This window comes from Rosa chinensis, chromosome 4 (genome assembly GCF_002994745.2).
Source record: "Rosa chinensis cultivar Old Blush chromosome 4, RchiOBHm-V2, whole genome shotgun sequence".
Classification (NCBI taxonomy): Eukaryota; Viridiplantae; Streptophyta; class Magnoliopsida; order Rosales; family Rosaceae; genus Rosa; species Rosa chinensis.
This window is the reverse complement of record NC_037091.1, coordinates 63,944,319-63,962,599: the sequence shown is the minus strand read 5'-3', so window position 1 is coordinate 63,962,599 and position 18,281 is coordinate 63,944,319. Positions and strand designations below refer to the sequence as shown.

At 37.9% G+C, this 18,281-nt stretch overlaps 1 protein-coding gene across 1 annotated transcript; it reads right to left on the bottom strand.

The window, feature by feature from the left end:
• Positions 1-1,238: 1,238 nt before the first annotated feature.
• Positions 1,239-17,914, bottom strand: LOC112200367 (THO complex subunit 2). The gene is made up of 32 exons (XM_024341392.2): positions 17,615-17,914; positions 17,366-17,491; positions 16,881-16,922; positions 16,559-16,618; positions 16,344-16,406; positions 15,909-15,989; positions 15,721-15,789; positions 15,595-15,642; positions 15,415-15,483; positions 15,197-15,330; positions 14,090-14,165; positions 13,757-13,950; positions 13,524-13,604; positions 13,037-13,247; positions 12,702-12,944; positions 12,534-12,614; positions 12,288-12,407; positions 12,131-12,190; positions 11,429-11,556; positions 8,264-8,360; positions 8,033-8,161; positions 7,760-7,863; positions 7,379-7,559; positions 7,080-7,261; positions 6,120-6,726; positions 5,872-5,976; positions 5,253-5,408; positions 5,089-5,169; positions 4,442-4,903; positions 2,951-4,015; positions 1,913-2,238; positions 1,239-1,557 (listed from the first exon to the last, which is right to left on the bottom strand). Exons 1-32 carry the CDS (start codon positions 17,747-17,749, stop codon positions 1,491-1,493), a joined length of 5,583 nt encoding a protein of 1,860 aa, XP_024197160.1. The 5' UTR covers positions 17,750-17,914; the 3' UTR covers positions 1,239-1,490.
• Between the last annotated feature and the right edge of the window lie 367 nt (positions 17,915-18,281).

The window sequence follows — 18,281 nt, the reverse complement described above, 5'->3', positions numbered from 1 at the left end:
GTCTGGACATTCGGAGGATTGTCAAAGTGATACCTAGATTTTAAAACTTATCAATGTGATACCTGGACTTATATTTTTTTGTCAATGTAGTATCTATGCCAATTTTCCCTCACTGCTCCGTCAAGTTGACCACGTATGATGCATGTGAGGCCGAAATGAGGACAAAATGACTAATATGCCCTCAAATTATTATTTTTTTTATCTAAACCATGATTTAATATAAATAATATAAATAAAATAATTAATTCAAATAAGTTTCAAAATTAAGAGAGAGAAATAAAGGAAGAATTAAAAAAAATTCTTCTTCTCTCTCATTCATCATCAGTTACCCATAATCGATTGGCCTCCAGTTTCACTCTCAATTCTCTGGCCTACAATTGCAATTCCTCTGATCAAGAGCTTACATTCAAGTTGACCACACTGTCCTTAAATCCGTGGCTATCTTTTCCATTATCTTTTGTGGAAATCGAAACCTAGTACTGCATTTGGTGAAGATTGAAGAAAGGGGGAAGACTTTAGAGCCTAAATCAGCTCCATTGAGATTGATCAGTTTCTCAAAAGTCAAAACCCTAATAGAGAGGAGAGGAGATTGAACGAGGACTTCGAAAGCTTGTTTCTTTGAAATTGAATTGGGGTTGGTGTTTGGGAAATTGAAAACTTTATTTTCTTGGGCCAGAGGCCGAAGTTGTCGGCGGGGTCTGAGTTTCCGATCAATGGTGTATACAAGGGGGTTGGAGGAGAGAACGAGTGGTGGTGGCTAAGTCGTCCTCAAGGGCGGTTGGACGACAGTGACGAGGAACCCTGAGGCTGTGGGGGTGGAGGAGGGGGATCGTGCCGGTGGTGTTGTGCATTCAACTTTTATTTTTTTATTTATTTTTTTTAGGAGATTCAACTTTTATTTTCATTATAATAATTTTTTCAATTTTAAATTTATTCATTTAAGGTTTGATGGAGTGAAAAAGTCTTTTTTGCCCTCATTATCGACCTCACATGCGTCACACATGGTGAAACTTGATAATGCCGTGACGGAAAGTTGACATAGATACTAAGTTAATGAGAAAACATAAGTCCAAGTATCACATGAATAAGTTTTAAAGTTCATGTATCACTTTGACAGTCCAATTCTCAGAGTGTCCAGACACTGTTCGTGTACATTTTTCCCTACCTTTTAATCCGAATATTTGGACTGTTCTCCTTCTCATAAAGAAATAAAATAAAAGAGATTTGAAGTTTTTGGATTTTCAAAAAGATGCTCTGCGCCAGGATAATTTTACTTACTAACTGTACAATTGTGGACACTTTTAAGGAATTTACAATGGTACACTCGAAATAAGAATGAGCGTCTATCACTACCCAATTATGGGATTGTACAAATTAACGACTAATTAGCCATGAATATATTCTTTTACAACAAATCTGTTACAAAACCAAGAACACTGGACAAGTACTCTGGATGCATAGTGTACATCTAACCAGCATTCTGAAATGTTCTAATTCTTCCGATGCCTTCGTTTCTGTTCACCTCTTTGCCTTTTATCGTCGTCCCAGTCGTACATCCTGCAACATGGTCAAGGACTCACAATACACTTGCACAGAACTGAACTGACCTACAACATATATACATACATATATGCACGCACAGCAATGCTCATGATAGATCTCAACATAGTTGTGAAAATAGGATTCCATTCAGCACTAGCGGATAATATGAAACCTATCGCATTGCATTAAACCAGGCTACACCTTGCTTCGACATGAAATAAGTCAACCAGAGCACGAACATCAAATGCCAAAATAAGAATGCTTTATTTGTACGAAGTTGCATATTCCATAAATGCACATGCAAGCAAACAGTTGATAGATTCAGGCAGGACAGAAGAAAATATAACTGAAAATAAGCATTTAAGGATACGGGTCTGTATCACGGCGGGTCATCTTGCTGGATACTTCTTTACCATGAATCCTCAGACTTGATTCCTCCATGTAACCTGTGCGCGTGACAATGGGTCCTTTCCGTTCTCCCCTATCTCTTCCATCGTATGACTGGGACAAGTTAATAGAGAGGGGAGGGGGAGGGTGAACTGGTGAGTACTCACCAGCTTCCCCAGAAGCCAGATGTTCTCGTTTAAGTTTCCGCCTCTTAGAAGCTGCAATTGAGTCTGAATCCTCCTTCAAGAGGTTGGCTTTCTCCCTTTCTTTCTCCCTCTCCCTTTCCCTCTCCCTGTCCCTCTCTTCCACCTATATAAGCAAAAGACAGTGAGTTATTTAATTTCTAAGCAGCAAATCAGTACAAAACTTGCAAATTAACAGAAAAGCAAGGTTTATCTTGATGGAAAACTCATAGCGTGTGGGCATAAAGCCACAATGAAACAGAACAGTATCATGTATAAACTCACAAGTCATCGGGTTTTATACCAGCTGGCATGATGAAGTTACCAAAGGTGATTGTCCCAAAGACTAAATATTCATAATGAAAAAAGGAAATAAAGATGGCCCTTCGGGTAGCTAGAAAGAATGTCATCCCATCAGTTAAACAGTTAAGACAGACAATTAAACTGACAGTGTAGCAATTTTGAAACAGTAGGTTGGTATGTGGCGAAAGTAGAATCAAAGGACAAGATGAAAATGACTGTGAGGAGCTCTTATTGGTGTCATGGTCTCATTGATGCCACATCATTATTCAACAGTCAAACTGACAATTAAGTACAAGAGGTATAAAATTCTTAAAATTTTAAAACAACCAACCCAAAACAATAGGGTAGTAATGTCATTTCCCATGAATATATATGCAATACGAGCAGACAACCATTATCAAAAATTATTTTCATCACCAAGATATTGCTTAAATTCATTGGTTTAAGACAACATTGTCAATATAACGTATTCTAAACACTACATACCTTTATTATAACTGCACAGCTAAATTGTAAAAACTAGTACCAATACATACCTTTACCGAGGTCCCCTCACGATCATCACGCTTTCTCTCTCGAAAATCATCTTCTCTTCTACGCTTTGAATCATCTTGAGAAATTGAGGAATTTTCTTCAGATCGTCTACGTTCCTTCTCATCATGTCTCGGAGAAAGCCTTTGAGTATGCCTTGTAGTTGCAGTCCTTCTATCTGAATCTTCGTCTCTTCTTCCAGAACTAACAGATTGAGGAACAATGTGAGGAGGTAAGGGCGGTGGTGGAGGTAAGCTTTGCCCGTGATATCGATCATCAACATGAGATTTTTCAGCAGAAATATCACTGTAACGCCCTTTACCTTTCTCATCCTTAGATTTGTCAGGCAGTCTATCAAAACTCCTATCTGTACCCCTCTCTTGCAATTTCTCAGCTGAATGATCCCTTCCATGTCTCTCCATTGACCTATCTCTGGATCTCTCAACTAAATCATCTCCGCGTGACTTATCAGGACGGTCCAATCTTTCCCTGTGATCCTTATCATGTCTTTCACTTCCTTTATCTTTAGACCGATCTGAAGCCTTTTCAGTGGCCTTATATACACTTCTATCATCGCTTCCTGATTTGTCAAGATCCAACAGTCTAGCATCAACGGACCTCTCTCGGTCAGACAAGCGAGCTTCACCCTCAAAATCTTTCATTTCAGCCTCCCCTTTCCGGCGTTTACTTTGTCTATCTGTTTCTTCTGCAGGGCTGGTTCTTTTTTGAAGTTTATCACTGGACTTTGAGAGTGTAGCAGAACTATCATGTCTAGGAGAATGAACAAATCGAGAAGAAGGGGGCCTTGCTGCATCAGAAACCTCAGCACCCTCTTCCTTTGAAGAAGGGATCCTTGTATTGGAAAACTTTGCAGATCCAGCCTCCACTTTTGATTCAATACCTAACGAAGCTGAACCTTTGCCCGAGGATGATACCGTGCTACCATTTGCGGTGATGGAAGAAGCATTAGTAGCTCCAGCTGCTTTTCCAGATCTACTTTCATCCTTCGCAAGATCTTGTTTCAATGGCTTAGCCCCAGCAGGAACAGACCGTTTTGCTTGGGCCCTCAACTGTCAGCAGAGGAAAACAGATTTTAAGAAAACAGAACGTTTCAATGATGTCATTTAATAATGAAACCCACTAAAATGAAATGCTTAGAGTGGGAGAAGGATGACAAAGCCAATCTCTATCAATCACGACAAATCTACACATTTAACTCTGTTCTGGCAATGAAAATTTACAAACAATTCTTAAACTAATGTGTCCAAGTAATCAGGAAATTCTTTGGAAACTCAAATGGTAAAGATCAATATACGGGTGGAGATGCATAGGGGAAAAGAATGTGATAGCACTGGCAACATCTTGTAACTAAGCATGATCATGAGGTGCCTCAAGTGCTTCCATGGAAAAATAACAGCAAGTGATGCCTAAACAACAGCTTGAGTGTAATGAAATATTCGAACACAAGAGACAGTTGTTTCTCCCAAAAATAATACCTCAGATTCTGAAGTGTTCTTTGCAGCAAGTTTTCCCATATTTTCATCTGCCGTTCGATTTGAGATTTCGTTCACTTGTACTTGATTTTCGATAGGCCTTGATGTTCCAGATTGTAAAGTAGCTGATGGCACGGATGCCTGAGCATCTGAGCCATTCACCAATGAGGCACCTTTCAGTTTTAGATGCCCTTGGTCAGATTTTGCAGTTGAGATACTTTCTGCTCTTTCCAACCTCCCATCTGCAGGTTTGGTTTTTGACACGTGGTCTCTGGCTGAGTTTATTAATTCTGAGTGTTGGGAGACAAGGTTTCCTGCTCTTCCGCCAACAGGTTCGGTTTGAGAATTATTAACGGCAGGACCACTCTGTATAGCTCCTGAATTACTGGCTGAAGGCTTTGAAGATGCTGTCGACTTTAATTCAACGTATCCCATACAAAATTCTTCATCCGAAACCAATGAAGGCTGTAAAGTATTAACAAAGTTATGAATAAAAGTAGAAATCTAAGGTAGGGATGGTAAAAGAACCCAATGGATACCCCGCCAGCAACCCCCAACCTCAATGGTTGCTCGCAGGGAATTCAGTTTTTTTTTTTTTTTTTCTCATTCCCTATGCTAAGCTGAAAAATATGCCCCAATAGGTAACAAACCTTTCTAGCAGCCAAAGAAGCACCAACACTTGTTGCCAACACCTTGAGGTCCTCTCTCCCATCACCTTTGATCTTGGACACCTGCAAGTATACGGGCAAGAACATTCACAATAATGCCACTGCAATTAAAAACCACAGAAATTGTTATTAGAAACAGTTCTTACCCGTCTTTCGAGGTTCATCCCACTCTTTTTAGTAACCGGGAAAACACTAGAAATTCTTGATAAGATTATGAGAGCGTTTCGAATTTCCATGTACTCCGGAGATTCCAGACACTGACCCAATAATCTCGTGATCCTTTGACTCCATTTCCAGTGCACCTATAAGAAATTTAAAACACTAACATATTAGAGAAAATATATGACTTGCAAGTAAGTCCAAGGAAGGACTTCATAACATGGTCATAAACAAATGGCATGCAATATTTATGGTTACAAGACCATTAAGAAAGAATCATGCTATTGGAATAGGTTCAAGTATACGGCTGAACCACAGACTATGCGTTATACAGATGTTTGTGCATGAGTAAAAAGGAAGCAGAAAATTTGAATCGTGTAACAAAAACTCAAAAAACCAGCACATGAGCACAGAACTGGAGATGCCAGCACATCTGGGAGAGTTCATGGGCATTTTTTAATGATTACAATAAGCTACCGCTATAAAGATCCCAGGAGTACATGAACTGGCCAAATGTACTGACCTTGATTAGTTATTTATTTATGAGATTGGTCCTGCAAGCTTAGTGCAAGTTAACATTAAATAAAGAGATGCCCATGAACTCACCTTCACAAACTGGCCATATCGGACCCGCTGGCTATCTGGAAACCTATAGTAGACAGCAAATCCTGGCATGTTTCCGCACTCGCGCTCATAAATAGATTCATCACTCTGTTAAAGAAGAATGATACCATAAATCCAATCAAAAATGGGAAAAGAATATACGAGAGTTTCAAGTACTATCAAAAGACCCTTTTATATGACACATAACTCGTAAGATTAATGCGCATGAATGAAAAGAAATAAATTATCACCTTCCAATAGTAAGCAATTTTCAAGGTCTCACAGAGAAACTTCCCCAGTCTACCAACTTCAGATTCAGTGCAGCAGCATATCATAGGCTGTAAGGTTCTACATATAAGAACATCCATGTGGTTGACTGTGTTAAAAAATGGTGTCCCCAGGGAATGAAGAGTGTGCACAAACATGGCACAATAGACAGCATCTGGCATGCTGAAAGTACAGCGAGGAAATATACAACGCTGAAGGAATTCCATGTTGATCTTTAAAGTATCAAGACAAGAACTCAACCATTTGTCCTTCTCACGCGATAAGCGTTTACGAACAGATGCAACATGTTCCTCATGTTTACGGAGTTCACTAGTCAGGCGATCTATGGTATCTTGAATTCTTTCCTTCTCTTTCTTCCTTTTGGTTATTGCAGAAATTGAATTATCAGGCTGCTCTTCCAGAACTTTAAGAGAAGCCTGCTGTTTCGCAATTTCAGATTCATAACAATTTCTAGGGACATAAAGATCATAGAGTGTGAGCCCCCAAAATGTAGCATAAAGATCAGGGGACAAACTATTCCAGGCTCTTGCAGGCAACATAGCTTTAGCAGTATGAAGAAGATCCAACCACCTGATTAAAATCATATACATATTGCAAGGGAACGGAAGTCAATTAGAAAAGAGAGTATGTCAATGTATGTGTAAAAGAAAAAAACTGTATCATCTCAACTGAATACAAAACCATTTTGTGCCAACTATTGCTAAAATAAAAGCGAAATAGATCAAAAACTAAAATGCATCTGGGCGTACATATAGATATGACTGAAAAAAAAAAAAATATATATATATATATATATATATATATTGTGTGTGTGAATCTGTAATGCAAAAACTACTAAATGATACATAACCAACCATTTGCATCAAAATCACCTCAATATACAATAAGACAAAAGGCCAAAAAGTATTTTTTGGGACAATTACGTTATAGGGTTCCATGTAGACCCGAGATCCAGAACCACGTTGCCAGAGTTCTGTACAGCTTCAGACTCTGAATTTGCAGATGTGATACTTTGAGCATCATTATTGTCTAGAGGCCAGAAGACATCAGAACTCGCGGGGCTCTTGAAGAGCCTCATTACTGGGCGATAAATTAAGAAAGCAACCTATGTCACAGAAACAATACTAAGATATGAGTGTAAAAAGAGTGACTATAAAGCACAGAGAATTCTTTGGGAGGGAGGGGGAGAGAGAGAGAGAGAGAGAGAGAGAGAGAGAGGAACCTCAGGATCAAGGTGGTATTTATGGACAAGATCATCAAGTGAAGGAATTAGCTGAGCATAAGCTGATGCCGATGGCATGGCACTGCAAAGAAATTCCACATACTGAAGGAGTGCTCCGTGACATCTATCAAACTGCTCGCTAACCATCTTAATATAAGGCGCATCTGCATCTATTATGACCCTGCAGAAAGCATGATAATCTAGTCAGGTATCTGACTCACTTGACTTGCATAAAATAGTATTCCTTGTGCATGAAGAAAATCATATCTAGGTGCAAAGAGAGATGTTTTATCAGGATGTTATTTCTGGGCAAGATTGTCATATAGCAACACAATGCTAAACAAGAAACAATAACTAAATAAAATAAGCTCTATGGCTTACAAAGAACGATGCTGAGCAAGATGTAACAAAAGAGGGATTGCCAGCTTGGTTTCATCCTTTGGAAGCAGTGAGTCCCTTAGCCTGTTTGTGGACTTGAGTAGTTGCTGTTCACAAATAGAAAACCATCATTATTATCTTTCCCAGTTAGGTAAGTGAAAAAACCATAACATGTTTTTATAAGCAAGAAATACTGCTCAATATTTTAAACACGCCAAATATTAAAAAAAAAATAAAAAAAATCTACTCCTTATACAATCAAACATTACAAGGCACCTTGTTATGTCGAGTAACACCAAAACCAGTGGCGTGATGACGGAGAGTCTCACCCCCTGCCATGGCATCCAGCTGATCTTCAGTAAGATCCTCTGTGTGATGGACATTTGCCATTTGCTGAATAAGCTCCTGATGTAATCAGAAAATACCAATTCAATCATTGCAATCCTTAAACACCTTAAAAACTAATCATGTGACACAACCGGTATACACTGTGAACCTGAAAACTACCTGAAGAACAACAAGCTCAATTCCTTGGCCCTTTTTCAACTGATTTACAAGATACTGGAAAAGGCCTCTCAATTCCATAGATGGATATTTTTTACACCTAAAGAAAATGAAAAATTCAGGTGGTTAGTTTTCTTAAAATCTAAAAGCACATATTCCAAACTGAATTTTCAATGATAAAAGGGAAAACAAGGATACTAAAACAATATCCATAAAGCCTCAGGATATGAAAGGAAAAGAAAAAGAAATAACAAACAAACGGGAAAACAAAGTTCAAGTACAATAAAGGTTACCAAAATTCTGACAAATATCTAACAAGTTGACATATTCAACATGGGGTTAACAAGTTTCTTACAGAAAACAAATACTTCAGATTTCAAACCAAAGACCATAATACTTCTCTCTTTTCAGACAATCTAGAACGTAATATCTTTAGACTTCATAGTTTCATCTAATCAACGAACCATTGTCTGGACAATCTAGAGTTGGCTGTTCTAAAAGTTGGTGCATCGCCCACAAGGCCATCATAAGGACAAGAGTAATTCAGTACATTTGTAGTTTTGTTTTTATTTTCCACTCCATCGGCTCATTTTATTTTTAGAATCTGAAAGCAATCTAAGACACCACCCACAGGCCTGAAAAACCTAGTGACTATCCAGGCTAAGCAACAGAGGAACACTGCCGGACTCCAACCTAGGGCACCAGGCTGTGCATCCATTGGGGCTCTTTGATACATAACGTACCATTTAGCTTTACGAAAGCTATCAAGTGTATATAAATGCAAATAAAAAAAATTTAAAGAAATGAGAACTAATATAAGACACACACAGGCAATGAGTAAAATTTATCCAAGTAAAGATGGAATAATACACAATTAGTCCCAAACAGACAAATTTATGTGAACCATAAGTGTAACTCTCAGCTTCCAGGATTTCAAAAAGTCTAGAGGAAAAGTTATTCAAATATGAATGCAAACCAAAAGAAGAGCCAAGCATCACAACACCCTAAAGATTTTATAAAATTATTATACGTCAAGACTGGCATCGAAAAGGAATAATAACAGCCATCTCTTAAAATACTATAACCATTAAACACTGGCCTTATATGGCATGATTAGATAGAAAAACCAAAATAAAAACCTCCCCATTTATGCATCAGCCACCTCTGGTGAAAAGTAATTTCCCCACTTGCCGTGCAATTGAAAAGCCCAAAAACTCTTGTTTGACACAATGCTGCCGAACTTCTTATCATTCCTTCTAGAGGTTATAAGTTCCTCGTAGGCTGCTCTTTGATGCCTTACGATGTGCAGCACTGCCTTTTCTTTTTCGGTAGAAAAGGACAATATACCACCCATATAAATTGTAAATTGGACATAAAACATCCTGAACTACCAGTGATCTGACGTCAAACAAACCAATGAAGATACAATCAACCAGAAAAGGGGGTCAGCAGATTGCACCTCTTCTTTCTGAGAACAACCTCTGGTTTTTGAAGATCTAGTAATAGAGATACAGACAGATACCTAACTGAACCAAAACAAGTCTCAGGGATTTACGGAGTCATCAGAGGAGACAAGGACCATTAACTGAAAGCTTGTCAATCAAAACCTTCAACACATAACAATACCAATTCCACCCTCAGCACCCCACCTAACAATTCCTGAGACAACTAGGAATCATTACTGAAAGCTCCATCACATAGAATGAGAATGTCAATCAAAATCTGAACCCATAACAAAACCCCAATCCAACTTCAGTGACCCACCAAACAGTAATCTCTTCAGGAGGTTAGCGAGAAAGTCAAACAAGAACAGCAATTCATCAACTTTATAAATTAGATAAGGACATAACAATTAGCTGTTCAGAGGATGTCTTTTAATCAGCGTTCAAATTCAGTAATTGCATCACCAAGTTCTGCCAATTCATCATACATCTCACCATAATGTTAAGAGCAGCGTTGATTATTGAATCCTCCCTGTTTTCAAAAGCAAACCATCTTTATGTTCCTTCTAATCTACTAATCTTCTATTTAACAAGTGCTCAAACATCCTGAAACTCATTCCAAAATGCTATACTTCTCCATTCTACCTTGTTTAACCTCCTCTAGCCTGAAAAGAGGAAAGAGGAACCTATGATAAACATCGCTTCAACATTCTGCATAACCCAATTTACTTCATAAATACCAACTCAGAATTATCCCAAATCTATCATTAAATGGGTGGCTGAATCACACAGAACTCAAGTACACTTTGTCATATTTTGCACGCCAACTATTCTGACTTCCTTATAAATGACACAAAATATTCAATGTCAATAGCATCCCTCCCAGCAACAGAATCTTTCATTCAACTAGTGCTCAAACAGCTTAAAATTCTTCCCAAAAAGCTATAATGGTCCTTAGTACTCGTCTAACATTCTACCACCTGAAAAGAGGTCAAAGGTACCAAAGATTAACATCACCTCAACAATCCGACCGGCCCTTTTCTACTTCATTAAATATGATATCAGCATAACGCCAATCCATCAACAAGTTTCTGTTGTGAATCTCACAGTACTCAAGTATGCTGAACCTCGGCCAGCAGCTGGAACTGATCACACCTTGCAAATAAAGGACACAAAATCTCCAATGTCCTTTACATCCATCCCCAGCTTCAGTCAAAAGGGCCATTTGCTCAGGCTAATCTGCAACCCGGAAACTGAAGTGAAGTATCCAAGAATATATCTAGATTCTATAGAACGGTGTGTACGTTAAAAGTTGACTCTAGTTAATGTCATATCAATGCTAGAAAAAGGTCGGGAGAAAAAAAAAATGAAGAACAGAAATAGACAACCAAGTCCAATGTAACTCATTTGTACCAAACTGCTAGAAAAAGGTTGGAAAAAAAACATGAAGAAATAGGCAACTAAGCCCAATGTAAATCAATTGTACGAAACTAAAATAACTGATCAACTGAGGCCAAAGCATATGACTAGCATGATAATTTTCCATGCACAAAAACGCTACTATTCCCTGAACAAAAACGCTAATTTTCCTTGAACAAGAAACAAATAAGCTGATGACATATGACATTGCTTCTTAATATATGATTGGGGATGGCAAATACACACACGCATGCGCGCGCGCGCGCACACAGCATAATTTTGTCAAGGAGAAAAGAAAGGTGCATACAAGTGACCCCAAAATGAAGCCAAAGATTGAAGCCAGTCTGACAAGTTAAGCCCATCCTCTTTTAGCTTATCACGCCCTCCTTGCGCCAGACGTTCAATCACAACATATTCCAGGACATCATACTCCAGCTGAACAAAAATAACAACAAAAGATCAATGGGTTTAACACAACATATGCAAATAGACTGACGGCCATTCTATAAAGAAACCCCATGAATTATCTGATTAAATTCCTGTACAACACAAGTCCACAATGATCCCATTTAAAAATAAACTTCTGATTATATTAGTGCTACGGTGTTGAACTACAAGAGAACTTTCCTTTTCTATTTCTTACACAAGAAAGACCAGGTCCTGTATGTCCCTCTCTGGTAAAAACCACAATTCAATTTTTTTTTTTCTCAGGAGGCACCAAAGTTAAGAAGACATGGTCATTCAGTATCTTTCCGGATAAGTAACTTAAAGGTTAGTCAGTTCCTAAACCTATGCTAAACTTAGATTTACCGATTCTACTCCATAAAGAATCTTCTGAAAAACTTCAAGCAAGATATTCTTTAAAGTAAGAAAACTCTGAGTAAGACAAATCAGAGGAAATAAAAAAAAACACACACACACATTTGATATATAACTCAATTACCACCTTCTAGCAGTACTCACGGAGAGAAGAGCAAAATGAAACTGACAACAAAATGAAAATCCGCACCTGAGTCAAATACTTAAATGCATCTACAACAGGAGCAATCATATCTTTGTACGCCTCAATCTGCAGTAGTACCAACCCATTAATTGTTTGCACACACAAACTAGAAAGCCAAAAAATTGAAAACAGAATGTGAGTATGATCACTTATTAATCTTGACCTGATGAACAATTGTTCGAAGTACAGTCATTGGATTTGCATGAGCTAATTTTGCAACCATCCTACCCTGCTGCTTTAAATTTTCTTTTGCAAGCCGCTTCAAAATTCTTCTAGTGTCCAACTATAAAGAGGACAAAAAAAAAAGGTATAACACAACAATGCTTTTACAGAATACAAGATGAAAAGAAGGTTAAGGCAAGTATAATAAAGAAGCCAATGAGACTAGAGAAAAGTATATTTTTGATACCTTGGCTGTTTGCCTTGCAGCTAAAACCATAGGAATCCGTTCATCTTCTTTCTCCCATTCACCATATAAACGATACCTCACCTAAAGAACAAGATTCATATAGCAAGACTACTATGAGAAAATAAATTTTCAAAGTAAAGAATTGTTTATCCCTGATATAATACCAACCTCATAAGGAAGTAGACTCATCACTTCCCAAATCTCCATTCCAACAGCTGGATTTGCAGGTACTAACTGTAAAGATGGAAGTAGACATGTCCGGAAGGCTTCCTCTACCCTTGACATTGCAACCTGACGGGGGGACCTAGCTTCCTTTAGAGGCAAACGAGGATTACTGGCAGAAACAGCTACTTCACCAGTCCTTCCAAGATCCGGAGCAGACAAGTAATAACCTCTTAATACTCTGCAAACCTACTCCAAGAACCAGACAGAAACAGTCCTTAATGTTTTTGAAGATAAAATAAAGACAAAAGATTCCATAATATCAGATAAAAGTAATGCACCTTCTGTAGCAGCAAAGTATCACGATAAAGATAAGGCCCAACAATAGCAAGCATCTGAAAAAGTTCTTTTTTAAGTTCTATAAAAGAACCACTAGCTGATGAGTTTTCTGTGGTCATCACACCAACACTGGTTCCTGAGGATGACCCCAAGTTATTGAGACGTGCTTGACGAACCATGTCATATGCAGAAGAGATTGACTTTTCAATCAATCTGGACACAGGTATCAGAACAAATTAGAAAGCAAAAAAAAAAAGGTAGAAGCACACCCCTGCCAAAGCTACTAATAGCCAGGCACCGAAAGTAATAACAAGGCTAGACAGAGCAAAGCTAATAAGTTTCAAATGCATTCAGAGATATCATGCACCTATTCTGCTTGTGTGATATTGTTTCTTTATACATAAATGTGTACGAAAGGGCATTGGACAAGTGAATATAACAGAAAAAGATCATACATAGCATAAGAAAAAAGAAGGGTGGAAGAAGTACCTAAACAAGCTATTACAGATTTGGATATGTTCAACAGGATTTAGGGGTGACAGACGGTCAAATAGTACGTGTGCATGATACCTGAGGTGCAAATATTAAAAAACCAGTTCAGACGATATAATCAACACCAAATAAAAGCTATTAAAGAAAGGTAAACCTCAGTTTAAATAACTTCATCTGGAATTCATTTAGCTGGAAAAGGTCAGAACCAAAATGAGTACTTAGAATCATACCAGTCATCTACAGAAAGAAAACCAGTAAGCAAGCCCAAAGTTTGATTATTTTCAAACTCTGCAGATCTTTCTCCTACTGCCTCTGAATCCATGTCTAAAGATGCAAAGAGATCTATTGTCACGTCTCCTTGTTTCTCATCTTCCATTAGATCCTTCCCAGTAGCAGCAAGATTAATTTTACCAATTTTATTAGCCTGAAAATATTAACAAATTTTCAGGTAACAATTAACGGATAAGCTAGACTTTTTAGAACTTATAAATAGACAAAAGAAAAGAAGAGAGATCATATAACGAAGTTTTCAGCCATTTAATACCCATTTAAGATGATTATACCTCATCAAGTTGCTTGGAGGAGAAAGAGCTGTAGTGCTCAAATGCCTCATCGTCCTTTGGAAGTAAATGAGCACATCTGTTGGAAGCATAAACTAATAAATATCAGGAGACCCAGAATACAGCAACCATGAAGGTCACAAAAACTAATGTCAACCACATAAAAGTGCACATAAGTTAACAAGCTACAGTTATGCAAAATGTCAAACATGGATATAAAAATGAACTAATTCAAAAGCAGCAATATCTTAAACATTATTAATACTCCTCTAACTCCATGTAGTTTTTACCAATTAGGATAATCTCACTCACGCAATAATGCAACTGCCTAAGTATAATGCCAAAAGAAGTCAGCATCATTAGGCTCAACCATCAATAACTAAATACTCTTAATAGAATTTGTTATGCAAAATGTCAAACATGGATATAAAAATGAACTAATTCAAAAGCAGCTATATCTTAAACATTCTTAATACTCCTCTAACTCCATGTAGTTTTTACCAATTAGGATAATCTCACTCATGCAATAATGCAACTGCCTAAGTATAATGCCAAAAGAAGTCAGCATCATTAGGTTCGACCATCAATAACTAAATACTCTTAATAGAATTTGTTATGCAAAATGTCAAACATGGATATAAAAAGGAACTAATTCAAGAGCAGCAATATCTTAAACATTCTTAATACTCCTCTAACTCCATGTAGTTTTTACCAATTAGGATGATCTCATCACGCAATAATGCAACTGCCTAAGTATAATGCAAAAAGAAGTCAGCATCATTAGGTTCGACCATCAATAACTAAATACTCTTAATAGAATTTGTTTTATTTATCTGTTACTGACAGGGACTCTTAGTCTGCAATGAAGATTCCACCATCAATGAAAGAAGGGCAAGTTTCGGAGCTCGCCCAATTGGCAAAATCTTCGGCTTCCAAAGTGGGTACTTCTTTTCTAACCAAGTTGTGGCTAGTGCCAATGGTCCCACATAACTGGCATTCACATTGCCTCTCAAAAAGTTCAAAGAGGAGTCTTACAAGAATCATTTAAGAAACTTACAAAGTAAAAATAGTTTTCCTATCAAAGAACATACTCATCAAAGGGAAACTCACATGCTATCAAGATCAATAAAATTCTCCTTCACCAGCAAAGCCGTAAGCTTATAAAGTCCAAATGGTACAGGATCATTTACTTCCAAACGCTGGTAATGTTGAAATTTAAAACCAAGTATTTGTGAAGCATGAGACTGCAAAATAAGACGTTATGAGTCAACTAGAAGTTATCAAAATAAACCTTCCAACATAAACTTAAACAATATAATATCTGCCACCTTTGGAAAAATCGGTATCAACTCCAAAAAGACATTGTTGTCTGGCAGAAGTTCGAAACACTCCAAAACCTAATCAAACAAGGTAGTGTAAAGAAAATAGTGAATCATAAGACATCATTTAAGTCCAAACAGGTAGAAACAAATTACAGGATATAAAGTATAATGCGTATGAAGACTTACGATATCAAAAACATGATTTGGGTCCAGATCAAAATGTCCGATCAATGACTGCAACAGAAAAATAAAACATATATAAGGATATGCAATGATGCACGGACAAAAAAAAATAAAAATAAAACATGATACCTTTATAATGCCTATTGTTGCTCCTGCATTGTGTGACGTATTTTCTGAATTTTGGCAAAGAAGTGTAACCTGCAAGTGCAAAAGGCAGTGAATACACATAATCAGTTCTCCCAAACATGAAACATGAATTCCCATTAATGCAGCACATTGAGCAAACTTCCGAAAGATAATTTCAGTAGTAATCATACCAGCTTGGCATATCCCTCACTCTCTTCTCGAAGAAGATTAAACTTTGTTTGCTGATATAGAAGACGGGTGTTTACTCTAACCTGCAATTAAAAGCCCACATCACTTCCAAAAGTATATCAGCCTACTGCATTTAGATATTCCTTTCCTACTCGCTTTGTTGTAAGTTGTAACGAACTATTTCATTTAGATTACCCTATACCAATCACGGTCACATTTCACACATCTTTAGTTAGTGAATTTATGTATGCATTATACTCAAGTTCAAACTCGCTGTGTTGTAACAAATTATTTCATTTAGATTGCCCTATCCAATCATGATCATATTTCACTATCTAAAGTTTGTGAATAATGAGAAGTCTACGAGCAATAATGTGGTATTTTCGCCAAGGTCACCACCAAATGAGCACATAGCTACAAACTAATGACCTTCTTACCTCTTTACTCTTCAGTTCTTGAGCCTTTATCTTGATCATTTCAGCCTCCCACAAAAATTCTTCCTGCAATTTATAAAGCGTGTATACGTGAGTTCTGTTTTATACAAGAAAAGAGAGAGGAGGTGGAGGAGGGGGGAATGGTGCACGCCAACAGAGGAAAAAACATGACCAGATAACCGCCAGTCAAGTTTATTAGGACAAGGATCAGTATCAACCTCACAGCGCTCCTGAAAAAGCCTTAATGGAACTAAAGAAGATTCCACCAACCATTTGGCCTGTAAAAGGGAAACCCACTAAACAATAAGTAGCCAGATCAAACAAACAAAATAACCACACCAAATCAAAAATAGAACAAGAATGGGCAGTGCGGACAAATGGAAAAAAGATTTCTAGTCTTTACTAGGCATCATCAATTATATAAAAATGATAAGAATGTTCTGTTTTACTAGAATGAAGTAGCAAGAGGACAATGAACACCAGTAACTAAGTTCAAGGCCCCTTTTTCTAATTTAGTGACTTTTAAAACCAATAACTAACCAGTTTTGTGAGACGAGCTCGATGCTCTCCGGGCATGGTAAGCTGCAAATAAATGAGTTTCTACATGTCAGGAAGAATAGGAAGAAAAACAACAACAACAATAGTAGGTTAATGATAAAAACATGAAGAACACTATGCTCGGAACATATAATCAATGTCAAAGGCATCTCCAAAGGCACTGTAATATGTCCTCCCACCATAGTAAGCCATACTCAAGCATGGAAGTAGTTTGAAGCAATCTTAAGAACATTCTACTTCCTAGTAGTTGCTTTAGAGCATGCAATCACCACGCTCTGATTAACTTCACTCATTATCGTAAACCATCTCCATACATTTCTCCAATATGTAACAGCAAGGCTCAATTTGATTAAAGCAACTGAATGTTATGCATTACGATCCCCACCACTAACAGTAACATCAAAACCCTCGCCGAAACGAATGCACTTAACAAATTCCAAGCATGAAAATCCATTCACAGAACTCACATCTTGAGACATTTGAGTGACAATATCTGCCAAGCTTGAAGCCAGCTCTTGCTCCGAAACCTTTTCGGAAAACTCCACCGAATCCAAAGCGGCTCTGCACTTCTGAAACGGCAATTCTCCACGAACCTGAAAGCAATCAGACGCACAATTCAAATCTCCAATCCAAAAACACTCCTCCATGTACATATGAACACAACACACAATCTTATCGAAAAAGAAGAAGAAACAAATTGCTTTGTGAGCTCTCACCATGGTGGAGCAGAGCTCGTAGAGGAACCGAAGCATCGGAACGGGCTCCGGGAGCTTGAAGCTAGGGTTTCCGCTCTTCCATTCACGGAGGTGGTCCTCCTTAATGTGTGAGCGCTCTACGGGCGGGAGAGACATGGTCGGAGAGATGAACACGCCGGTGGGGTGAATCAGAGGAGGGGCAATGTCGTAATTGTAGGGTTTTTCATGAGAAATTTAGGGTTTTCAGGGTGATCTGAAAGCAGAGAATTGAGAGGGGTTTGGCCAAACGGAGATGCTTGCAGTGTTTTCTTCTCCGCTTCTTTGTTGTGACGTTGTCTTTGTGGGGATGGATATGGGCTTCTGTGGATATTCTTGGGCTTCGGTTTGGGTTGGGTGTTGTGTTTATTGACGACGGCCCACATATAAAGCCCGCGGCCCAAATAACAATATCTTCTAATTGACAAAGTTCTTCGCAAAACAATGTCTTCGTGGAGACAAAACAATAAAAGAAGCAAATAATACCAAATCAGCAACAGGGTAAGATCCAACCTACAACACGAGATAGGGGATACCTATGATGCAGTCTCTTAAAAATTGGTGATTTTGGATTGGTTGACGAAGACATGAAATAATTTGGGAAACACAAGTAATATATGGTTGTTGTACACATTGCGTTGGTATAAGCATG